General features: G+C 37.8%; 1 protein-coding gene across 2 annotated transcripts in view; it reads right to left on the reverse strand.

Moving 5' to 3' along the window:
• FAT2 (FAT atypical cadherin 2) overlaps positions 1-12,297 on the reverse strand; it is a 109,239-nt gene that overhangs the window by 57,220 nt on the left and 39,722 nt on the right. For both annotated transcript variants that reach the window (XM_031953557.1, XM_031953556.1), the window contains exons 5-7: positions 11,068-11,379; positions 1,894-2,104; positions 1,232-1,371 (exon numbers count right to left, since the gene is read on the reverse strand). In XM_031953557.1, coding sequence (XP_031809417.1) covers positions 1,232-1,371; positions 1,894-2,104; positions 11,068-11,379 — 663 coding nt within the window. The remainder of the gene's footprint in view (positions 1-1,231; positions 1,372-1,893; positions 2,105-11,067; positions 11,380-12,297) is intronic.

The following is a 12,297-nucleotide window of genomic DNA, read 5'->3' on the forward strand; positions in this document are numbered from 1 at the left end:
TGTGATAACTAAATATGGGGACTGTGAAAATTTTGGCAGCTATAAAAGGTATCAAATATTCTGCCGAGATTTAATCTTTGTAAAAAATAAACAAGTAATTCCATCTCAGTGTATAAATTTGCTTTCATCTTTAATAAATGGGTCAGTTATATGTAAACCAATGTATTGTTTTAAAATAAATTTCTTTATTATTTTTATTATCAGTAAATATTTGATTTTTATACCTATTTTATATACCTATATACTTGGGGTCATGTAAAAATTTCTCAGACAAAAAGGGATCACAGATGGAAAAAGTTTAAGAAGTCCTTTCTTTAGACCTCTCTTTTTCCATATGCTCTTTGGTTCATTGAGGTCTCCATTTCCCAATTCTGGGAATTTTCTCTGACTGTCCCTTATGCCTTCAATTCTTTTTCTCATCTCCATCTCCTAGCTTCCTTCAAGTCCTAGATAAAATCTCCCCTTCTACAAAAAGCTTTTCCCAGTCATTCTTAATTCTAAAGCCTCTCTCCCTCAATAATATTGACTATTTCCAATATCTTGTGCATATTTTATTTTTGCACAGTCATGTTTATGTTGGCTCCCCCATAGACTGTGAGCTTCTTGAGAGCCAAGACTTTTACCTTTCTCTGTATCCCTGGAACTTAGTTCAGTGCCTGGAAAGCACTTAAGTATTTATTGACTGATCCTCACTTTTCTTCTTCATAGTTCTGGTCTTTTTCCTTCTGTTCCATCTTCATTTAATCAGTATTAATTTAGCACCTTCTTATTAAGAAGGCTTTTTTTTTTGCTAAAAAAGATTTATTTCTTTCAAGAGAAATCATAGAGTATGCCCTAGACCCCTCTTTACTGTTTTCAACTGGAAAAGTGCTAAGTTGCTTGCTGATTTGGGTGTCATTTGCATTTGATTTGCATAGTCTTAACTTATCAAAACCCACAGTAATACCCACAGTTCAAATTTTAGTAAATTAGTAAAGACCTAAGCAGGATTGGAACTCCAAGTCCAGTACTTTATCCACTGCAATATGGGAGGAAGAAGAGTGATGGAGGGAAGGGAGGAGGAGGAGCAAAAGGCATCAAAGGGAGAGGGGGGGAAAAAGAGGAGAAAAGGGGGAGAAGAGGAGATGATTGAGAGAAGGAGATAGGATGAGAAGAAAGATGGGATAAGGAGTAAAGAGTGATAGAAAGGATTACCCAGTTCTGCCTGTCAAGTGACCTGGCCAGTTCTTACCTGAGTGGTGATGGTGCGGGAGCCATCCGTCACCTCTACTGTCAGATTATAGCTTGCCTTTCTCCTGGAGTCCAAATGTCTGGCAATGACCATGCTGCCTGTGGTCATCTCAATGTCAAAATCCATGTCTTCATCACCACCTAGGTGTAAGGATAGAGTGGGGAGTGAGACAGAAATAAGATCTATGGGCTTCTAGTCAAGGAAAAGTAAGGTTCTTCACTACCACAAGACTCGTGCCAACAAGCCCCCAGGAATGTGTCTATTTGTGTTTGGGTATGTGTGTGAATGTGTGTGTGTTTTGTTGTAAAGAGGTGGAAGTGGTAAAGAAAAGGAGGACAGATAACCTTTAGGGAACAATCTTTGATAGGATTCTTGGTGTTCCCAAGGAGGCATTGTAACACTTAAGTACCCTTCCCAAGAGTCCAGAAAGCCACAAGTTATAAAATTGCTACTTTGTACAACCCTGTCTAACTGAAGCTGAAAAAATGGTACAGGAAAAAGTCAACCCTACTGAAATCCCTTGGGAATGAGAGAGATAAATCCCTTCCTCTCAATCCTCAAACTTATACAATATCTTAGCTGAACCTAGAATGAGGTAGAGAAAAGTAGCTCCAAGAAGTATGGGATTAGCCTATATAAAAGAGGCCCAGATCCCACCTTACCAGAAATGTTGAACCACAGCAGGCCTGGGGGATCCTCAACACTGACCATGCCCACCATGTGGTTCACAGGGTCAGTCTCCATGGCAGCAAAGTTGTAGTGGGGTTCATCGAAAGCCCAGAGCTTTCCTGAAGGGCTGGGTCGAGGGATCCACTCTATATGAAGCCTGACACTGGAGAAGCGTGGGGGCTGCCCATTGTCTACTGCCTGGATCTGCAAATCAAATCATTCATTAATCAACAAATGTTTACTAAAAGCCCCCTATTATATACCAGGTGTGAAGTCCAAAAAATAGAAAAATCCCTAATTGAAAGGGATTTCACATTTTAATAGGGGAGAAAACAAAGCCATGTAAAAACATAAATAACAAATACAGAAAATATGTAAAAGTTCGTTGAGGAGAAAGGACACTAACACTTGGAAGGAGTGGGGATCACAAAGTCTGACTTCTTGCAGAAGATGGTGCAATAGATGTATCTTAAAGAAAAAGGGGTTCTCTGTGAAGCAGAGGGAAGGAAAGAGTGTGTTCCAAGAATGTGGCACAACCCAGGCAAAGACACAGAGATAGAGTGTCAGTAGTCAGTTTGGTGTAGAGTACAAGAAGGGGAGTAATGTTCACTGAGGCTAGAAAGTTAGGTGGTTTAAGGTTTAACAACTAAATAAAGGAGTTTAAGGTTTTCTTTTGCTTTGCTTTGTTTTGTTTTCCCTATCGGCAAGGGGAAGCTGTTAGAAATGGTTGTGTATGAGAGAGAAAAAACAAAGGAAGCTACTGGAAAGACTTTGTAACTAATAATGGAGATGGGGGGGAGGGGGAAGGAAGGGGGACTCCTGAACTTCTCAGGGAGGGCAAGAACCCTTATGGCTCTGTCTAATCCTGGCATCAAAAGACCCCTGGTTTTTCTGTATCACGGTTTTCTTTTTAGTAACATGTAATCAATTTAAATTAAAAGGATCATTATTCTTCAGGAGAATAGCAAAACAGCTGAAAGAACCAGAGATTTGTAATACCCCTAAATCTTCGATATCATATTCACTTTTATTGGGATCTTTGGTCCTTTAATTCCTTTCTCTTTTCCCAATCTATCAAGTCTGATTTGATCTCACTGTCCTTTATAACCAATCTTTACCCCATTGTCAGCTATTTCAATAAGGCCTTCTTTTCCATACTTGAATCTTTTGTCCTTAAGCTTCCTGCCTTATTCACTTCTAATCTTTAAATCTGAGAAAGTATAGTCCCCAGATTCCTACACGATTTCTCTCAAAGTGGGGAATACTGATGGAGTCACTCATAAATGGTACTTGCCTAGCCCAATACAAATGGATGCTGTCTAACCTCAACTAATCTTCCATTGCTGTATAATTATATTTTTCTTTCATCTCGTATTGGTTCTATCACACTTCTACCCCAGAAGTTCCAAACATTCTCTTCCTCCCCAAGTCTCCTAAAGCTCCCCATTTCACTCCTTTCTCCTTAAAATACTCAGCAGAATACTTCAACAAATACTCTACTAATGATAAGACATCTGAAATTATCTTCAACTTGCTTTCTTTCTATCTCATAACTCTGAGTTCTTAATTCTTCCTCTCCTATCTGTTTCAGAGGCTATGGTCAAGAATCATAGGCTAAAAGGTACCTTAGACACCATCTAGTCCAATCCTCTCATTTTGCAGGCCCAGAAGGGTGAAAGCCACTTGTTGAAGATTACACAAGTACGGAATGGAAGAAGTGGAATTTGAACTCAGTTTTGAGATGGCATTAGAAATTTTTTCCATTGTATCACAACAGTATCCCCTGAAGCACCCTCCCTCTTGCCTGTTCTGTGACCTTCCTTAATCAAGCATCTTTTCTCCTCTGTATCTTCAATCTCTCCCTCTTTTCTAGTTCTTTTTCCTCAAGTATCAAACATCTTTGGGTCTCCCCATCCTAAAATTATCTTCTTCTGATAGGTCTTTTAAGCAAAGATATTAAACACATAACCCACAACACTCATGATACAGTCTGAACCAGGTTAAAATAACTTAGGTCCTAAGTTATTGTTATGTCCAGGTATATTTATATAAAAATAAATACGAAATATATTTTCTAAGTTAGTATTCAGGACACAGGAAACTTTATGTGCAGTTTAGCAGCTCCCATTTCTATTTTAATTTTACTCCACTGCTTTAAGCTATTATCCTATTTCTCTCTTCACCTTCATTGTCAGACTTTTAAAAAGAATAGTCTATACTTGTTGCTGTTTTCTTTCCACACCACCCATTCATTTCTCAACATCTGCAGTCTGGCAAATGTCCCAACTGTCCTATGGAGGCTGTTTTTCTTCAATCATCAATGACATTCCTGAAGGCATTCTTCTGCCCCGGTTTTCTTTTTCTTCTCTTCAGCATTCCGCACTTAGAATCACTCTTCCTTCTTGATACCCTCTCTTTTCTTGGCTTCAGAAACAGCACATCCTCATGGTTCTCCTTCTCTGACTGCTCACCTTCTTTTTTGCTGGCTCCTCGTATTACTTCTACACCTGGCTCTAAATTCCTCCAAGGTTTACTTCTTGGCTCTTCTCTCTGTATAATCCTTTCTTCGGTGATCTCATCCACTCCCATAGATTCAATTATCACCTCAATGTAAATGATTCTCAAATACATAACTCTAGCCCAGAACATTCCCCTGAGTTCAGTTTCCATAATTCTACTGGCCTGCTAAAAAATCTCCACCTGGATTTTCCACTGATACCTTAAGCTATCATTGCAAATTAAACTTAACATCCCACTAAAAACTTGCTTTCTCCCTTGCTCTTTATTTCTGTTTATGCATCACTATCCATGGAATCACCTAAGCCCAAAACCTTGGAGCTGTCTTTGGTTCTTGTCAAACTCACCCAAACAGCCAATCAGCTATCATATAACTGATATTCTAACTAAATGGTCTAACTAAATCCATACCATCTCCCATATTCATACCTTCCTTTCTACTTCCATTACAATCTATCTCCTAATCTGACTTTCTGATTCTACTTTATCCTCTCCCTCGCTTATTAACTTCACTCTGCTGTCAGAATAATCGCTGTCAGAATAATCTTTCTAATACACAGCTCTGAGAATGTTATTCATTCAAAAGTTTCCAATGGCTCTCAACTTCCTACAGAAAAAAGTATAGCCTTTTAATTAATAATCAACAACAATGATAGTTAGAACTTAGATAAAATAACTTACATGTGTATCTTTTTTGATCCTCATAAAAACTCTGGGAAGTTGTTGATATCAATATTCCCCTTTTACAGTTGAAAGAAACCAAGGCTAAGAAGTTTAATTGATTTTCCCATGGTCAAACAGTTAGCTAGTCTGAAGTTAGATTCAAGTTTTCCTAACTTCAAGTCCAGCTCTCTATGCACTATCTAGTAGATTTCCAGTAGACATTTTAAACAAAACATATACAAAATGGAACTCATTATTTCCCCCAAACCATCTCAATTTCTACCTCCCCTATTACTACAGAAGGCAACAACACCCTCTCAGTTCTTCAGGCTGGCAACCTAAATGCCATTCTTAATCCTTTACCCTGTCCCCATCCAAGCTTTTGCCAAGGTCTGTCAGTTTCACCTTTGCCATCTCTTGAATATCCCGCATACTCACTTCTCACCTCCAACACCACTCTCATTGCCTTACACCAGGATGATTGCAGTAGCCTGTTGGTGGCTTGCCTGCCTCATCTCTCCCCACTGCAATCCATTTCCATTCAGTCACTAAAGTGATTTTCCTAAAGTGCAGGTCTGACTGTATCACCTCCTACTCCACAAACTCCAATGGTCCCCTATCACCTCTCTAAGATCAAACAAAAAATCCCATGATTGGCATTCAGAATCTTTCATAATCTACCCCTCATCACCTTTTCAGTCTTTTTATATCTTACTCCTCTCATACCATACTCTCTAATTCAGTGACGTTGGTCCCCTATTTCATGAACAAGACACTACATTTCTTGTCTCAAAGATTTTCATTCCCCATACCTGGAATGCTCTCTCTCTTTATTCCTACCTGCTAACATTTTTGGCTTCCTTTAAACCCCAATTAAAATCCCATCTTCTACAAGAAGCCCTTCCCAACCCTCTTAATTCCAGTGCTGTTATTTCCTCTTTATCTTGTATATTTTGTATATTTTGCATATTGTCTCCTCCATTAGATTGTAAGCTCCTTGAGAGTAGGGTATGTCTTTTGCCTCTTTCTGTATCCCCAAATTAGTATAGTACTTGAGTAGGCACATAATAAATGTTTACTGACCAACTATTCATGCACTACCTAGTTCTTTTTTTTTCTTTTTAAAGGTGTAATTTATTCACATGTAACTTTTTGATCTTTTCAAAAATATTATTTATTTAATATTTTTCTTCAGTTATATTCAAAACAATTTTTTTACATTTGTTTTTAAAATTTTTTATGTTCTAGGTTGTCTCCCTTATCCCCACTCAAAATTAAGAAACCACTTCATTATCTAGCTCTTAATGCCTTCTACACTTAAGTTCCAAGCTGCCTTCCAGTCTCACCTCTTATTTCCCTATCTGTACTTTACATTGCCTGCCACATAATAAATGCTTAAATGCTTGTTGCCTGATTTGACATTCCAACCGAACTTTTCTCCCTCATTCCCCTCTAGACCTGTTCCATTTGGTACCTTTATTCATTCAGTCCCCACCCCTTTTCTTTAGAATGGACTTTCCCGTATCTCTCTGTATCTGTTGATATCCCTTCCTTCAAGGCCCAAATTAGGTACCACATGTTCCATAATGTGGGCCTCTAAGTGGTGCTGTGGGATAGAATTCCTGATTAGAATCAGGAATACCCGAACAACCTCAAATATTTACTAGCTGTGTGATCCTGCGCAAATCGCTTAACCCCGTTTGCTGCTATTTTCTTATCTGTGAAATGAGCTGGAGAAAGTTTACTTTTCTGGATTTTTTTTTCCCCTCATGGTTTTTCCCTTTTGTTCTGATTTTTCTCTCCCAACATGATTCATAAATAAATAAATAAATATGTATGTATGTATATTATATATATGTATATTAAAAGTTAATGTATATATATAAAACCAAAAAAATTTTAATAAAAAATGAGCTGGAATTTTTGATTTCCTTCACAAGCTAATTGTACAATAATTCAGAGTCTGATTCTTTTTGTACAGCAAAATAATGTTTTGGTCATGTGTACTTATTGTGTATCTAAGTTATATTTTAATATATCTAACATCTACTGGTCATCCTGCCATTTAGGGGAGGGGGTGGGGGGGGGTAAGAGGTGAAAAATTGGAACAAGAGATTTGGCAATTGTTAATGCTGTAAAGTTACCCATGTATATATCCTGTAAATAAAAGGCTATTAAATAAAAAAAAAAAAATGAGCTGGAGAAGGAAATGCAAAATCACTCTAATATCTTTGCCAAGAAAACTCCAATTGGGGTTAAAAAGAGTCAGATATGATTAAAACAACTAAACAAACTCTGTGAAAGCTTCCTAGATACTTCTTAAGGAAAAAAGGCTCTCTACCTTTGTTTTTCCGCCTCACTTTGCTTAGTCTTATCCTTTGTGTTTATTTCATGGTTTCTCATGTCTTATTTATTTCTGAACATGTCCTTCCCACACTTATTACACTGTAAGTTCCTTGAGGGCAAGATCTGTGGCATATCTGTCTTGATAAACCTAGCTCAAGGCCTTGCTTTTTCAGAAAGGCTTGTTCAATTAAATCTGGGAGATCAAGTTCAACAACCAAAATTCTTTCACATCTAAAATTCAGTAGGAAAAACACTGTGGAAATTAAAAGGATCCAGTTCAGGCTCCCTTCACCTATTTATCCAACCTTTCTGGGCTTCAGCTTTTCAATATAAAAAAAAATAGGGACAAAGATGCTCTCATCTCATCTTACTGGCAAACTAGTGGATAAGTCCAATTCTCCCCAGTAGAATCTGTAGACACAGAGAGACATCCTACCCTGGATAGCCACGGGTGACACTAGACAGTGAGGGTGAAGAGACCCTTCTAATAATCATGAATGTAACTCTTCCTACCTCTCTTATCTGGCATGGAAGGGGCTTAGACCTCCAGGAGTGCTAATCTACTCAAAGATCATCAAAGACCTTTACAACTGAAAACCAGCTATTCTAACTATTGCTAATTTTTAGGAAAGAAAATCAAAACCCAAATATGGGATGAGATTTGACCATGACCACAAAGCAAATTAATCACAAAATGAGCACTGGTATCCTACTCTTAGGATTCTTAGTGGGAGGCTGGAATGAAAGGCACATTCAGTGTTAAAGTGAGAGCTGGAGATAGCAGACTTCTTCACTTATCAGGGAACCCCAGGCTATGCTCCTCAAAGGTAGCTTTTACAAAGACATATGCATTTTAACAGCAATTCACTGAGAGCAGGGTATGGAGAGCTGGTCATGAATCCCAAAAGATTGATATTTGAGTCTTGCTTCTGACACATACTGTGTTACCTTGGAAAGGTCATTCAGCTCTTTTGTACTCTTGGCAGCTCTCTAAGACTGAAAGTCAGATGGAAGGTGTTTACCTGTCTTGGAAACAGGATTTTACTCCTAGGATGTTCCCTAGAGTATTGGCATAAAATTCAAATAGAAAACAAAGGTCACTAAATTGTAGTTAAGGATACCTGGGAACAGTATATTAATTTAAAATATATTAACATTATCTATCACATACATTAACATTATATATTTTCTATTGTAACTTTATTTATTTTGGTAAATATTTCCCAATTATATTGCCTTTTTTTCATGCCATATTCAGGAGTATTGTCACTGCATTTGACACTTCTGATTCAGGGCCAATTTTGAAGCTTCATGGGCCCTTGCTGGCTGGGCTGAGTGTTTGACACTTCTGCCCTGGACCAGTGAAATCACAGGTTCAGTTCCTATCTCTAATCTTAATAATAAAAGATCACATTATTTATATAGCACCTTATAATGTAGGCAAGGTAAGTATTATTATTATCATTCCCATTTTACAGATGAAGAAATTGAGGCTCAGATTTAAGTTATTTGCCAAATGTTATACAACTAATAGGTGACTGAGCCAGGATTTTTAACAAGGAATAAGATCTTAACCCAATAGTCAACCAAGACTAACTTGCGAATCACACGTGGTTCTTTAAATACACTTGAACTAACCCAATTTGTCTGGTATTTATTTTATTTGTAAATAGTTGTTTGCTTATTGTCTCCCCTAGTAGAATGTGAAAAAGCAAAATCTTGAAAGCAAGAATTGTTTTTGCCTTTCTTTGTACCTCTAGTGCTGAACACAGTGTCTGGCATGTCGTAGGTGCTTAATAAATGCTAATTAATTGACATATATACTGCCTTTAGCCAAAATACCAACCTGTTGATTCATTTCTTTAATTTCACAAATATGCTATAAGTTGCTAGCCTAGGCCCAGAGAGCTAAATCCCTTTGCCAACAAGCACTGCCCAAAACACAAATTCTAATTTGGGCTTCCTCTCTACAGTCATCTCTCAACATTCAGCAACCATTTCCCGAGGGTTTATGGCTGAGTGCTTCCCTCCTCCCTCTTTTACCCCCATACCTCATCTCCCCAGGGCCATGTTCTCATAGCCTTTCTAGATAATAAACAGCTAATCTGTTTCACTTACTGTACAAACATGCCAACCAGAAAGACAGCAGGAGTGCCTCATTGCCCCCTTTGTCACTTTCTAGATCAAAAAGGAGCTTCAATTGTATTGGACTAGAAAGGTCTGACCTCCAACATTTACTAACTATGGGAACTTGGACAAATCATTTCCTTTCTTTTAAGTGTCAATAATTATTATTTGTTCCTTCTACTATATCACTACAATCTCCAAAATAATAAATTAAGTGCCAACTTGTATAAAGGAAATAAAATGACTAAGATGAACTAGTATGAACAGAATTTGTGTAAAATCTCTTGGATAGTCATTAAAAAACTACTAAATATAAAGTAGAATGTGGCTCCTTTAAGACTATATTCTAATTTTGTTTTAAAGGAAAAGGACCTACTTATACAAAAATATTTATAACTTCTTTCTGTGGGTGACTAAGAATTGGAAATTGAAAGGATACCCATCAATTGGGAAATGCATGAACAAATTAAGTTATTTGATAGTGATAGAATATTACAGTGATATAAGAAATCAGAAGTATGGGATAGTTATTTGGCACAGTGGATAGAGCATCAGCTCTGAAGTCAGGAGGAATTAAGTTCAAGTCTAACGTCCGATACTTAATATTTCCTAGCTGTGGGACTCTGGCAAGTCACTTAACTCCAATTGCCTCAGCAAAAAAAGAAGAAGAAAAGAAAAGAAATGAGAAGCAGAATGATTTCAGAAAAACATGGAAAAATTTACATGAACTGATACAAAGTAAAGTGAGCAGAATCAGAACATTGTACACAATAGCAGCAATACTGAATGATAAAGATCTATAAATGATTTAGCTTTTCTCAGCAACATTGTGATCTAAGACAATTCCAAAGGACTCATAATGAAAAATGTTATCCACCTTCCAGAAAAAGAAATGTTGTCTGAATACAGACTGATGTGTACTATTTTCCCTTCCTTCTTTCTTTCAAGTCTTTTTCCACCAAAAAAACTCATAAGAAAAAGTTTGCTTACCATCTCAGGAAGAGGGAGGGGAGGGAAGGAGAGATAGAATTTGGAACTCAAAACTTAAAAAAGTAAAAATTATTTTTACATGTAATTGGGGAGAATTAAAATATTATTTTAAAACAAGTATATTTTAAGAATATTTCACAAAACAATTTTCACCCCATAAAAATATATATGCTAATCCCGCCTTAACCCAAAGAAAGAAACTCTAAAAATGTAATTTCAGACCTTGAGATACATTCAAAGAAAAATATTTGTGGGCTTTGGATTTAGTCTGTACACAAGGTTCTTTTTCTCCCATTTTTAAACCTCTTTCATATCTAATTGGCTAGGCTTCCCCCACCATCCCCCCTTGGGGATTTCTTGTAGTTAGACTAAGATTAGAGCCTGTAATCATCTCTCCTATAACCAACCCTCTCCCCACCTTCCTCTAGCCCAGCATCTCCCCTGTAACCAACCCCCATCTTCCTGCAGTCATCCCTCTTATCTTCTAGTCATCCTTTCTGTGACCAGCTCTCTTGATCTCTCACCGTGAGGATGTTGTACACGCCAGCAGGAAAGTTGACATTGGTAGACACCACTCCTGTCTCAGGGTCGATGGTGAAGGCCTCCTCATCATTCTCCTCAATGCTATAGGTCACCTGGCCATTAGAGCCTTCATCACGGTCTGAAGCCACTAGTCTGTACACAGGCCCTGGTGCAGTGGAGCTGTGCCGCTCTGGGAGACGGATTTTGAAGCGTTTGTGGGAGAAAGTGGGTGAGTTGTCATTGACATCTAAAATGCGCACTACTACTCTGGAAGTGGACTGCAGGCTTGGTTTGCCATTGTCTTGTACAGCTACCTGGAAGGAGAGAGTCATATTATTACTGAGTACTTGTGATTCAAAAACAGTAAGCTTAATCTTACTCAAATCTACAATTACTATTTCTACAATTACTATTTTTAATAACTTGCAACTAGGAGGCACAGAATCAAAGACTCTTAGACATGCAAAGCGTCTTTGAGGTCATCCAATAAAACCTTCCAGCTAGCGAATGGATTCCCACTTCCCCTTGAAAAATGGGGATCTCTGGGAGCAGCTAGGTAAGCACAGTGGATAGAGCACCAGCCCTGAAGTCAGGAGGACCTAAGTTCAAATCTGGTGACACTTAATACTTCCTGGCTGTGTGACCCTGGGAAAGGCACTTAACCCCAATTGCCTCAGCAAAACAAAAAGGTGTGTGTGGGGATGGATCTCACTGTTTCATAGGGCAAACCATTGCATTGATAGATGGCTTCATTTTTAGGAAGTCCATCCCTTTATTGAGCCTCTCTGCTTCACTAGAAGAACTCCAGTGACAGAAAACATGCTACTTTCTAACACAGTTCCTTTTTCCTTTTGATAACTGGTTATTAAACAGGCTTTTCTTCTGTTGGGTACCAATATGTCCCTCTATACTTTGCCCCTAATTCTACTCTCCAGAAAATTTGGGTTCAAGTATTGGTTAGATCTTACCTGTGTGACTTCAGGGAAGTCCCTTTACATCTAACCCTTAATTTTCTTATCTATAAAATGAGAGAGTTGGACTGAATGACCCCTAAGATTTACTAATGCTAGATTTATCATACTAAATATAATCTCTCTTCTAAACTAAATTTTTTATAACTTGAAGACAAATTATGTTCCTCCCCTATCCCAAATCTTCTCCAGTCAAATCATTACTAGTTCTTTTAACAGGAATGATTTTCAATCTCTTCACCATCCATCACTTAGCATGGT

The sequence above is a fragment of the Sarcophilus harrisii genome, chromosome 2, assembly GCF_902635505.1.
Source record: "Sarcophilus harrisii chromosome 2, mSarHar1.11, whole genome shotgun sequence".
Lineage (NCBI taxonomy): Eukaryota > Metazoa > Chordata > Mammalia > Dasyuromorphia > Dasyuridae > Sarcophilus > Sarcophilus harrisii.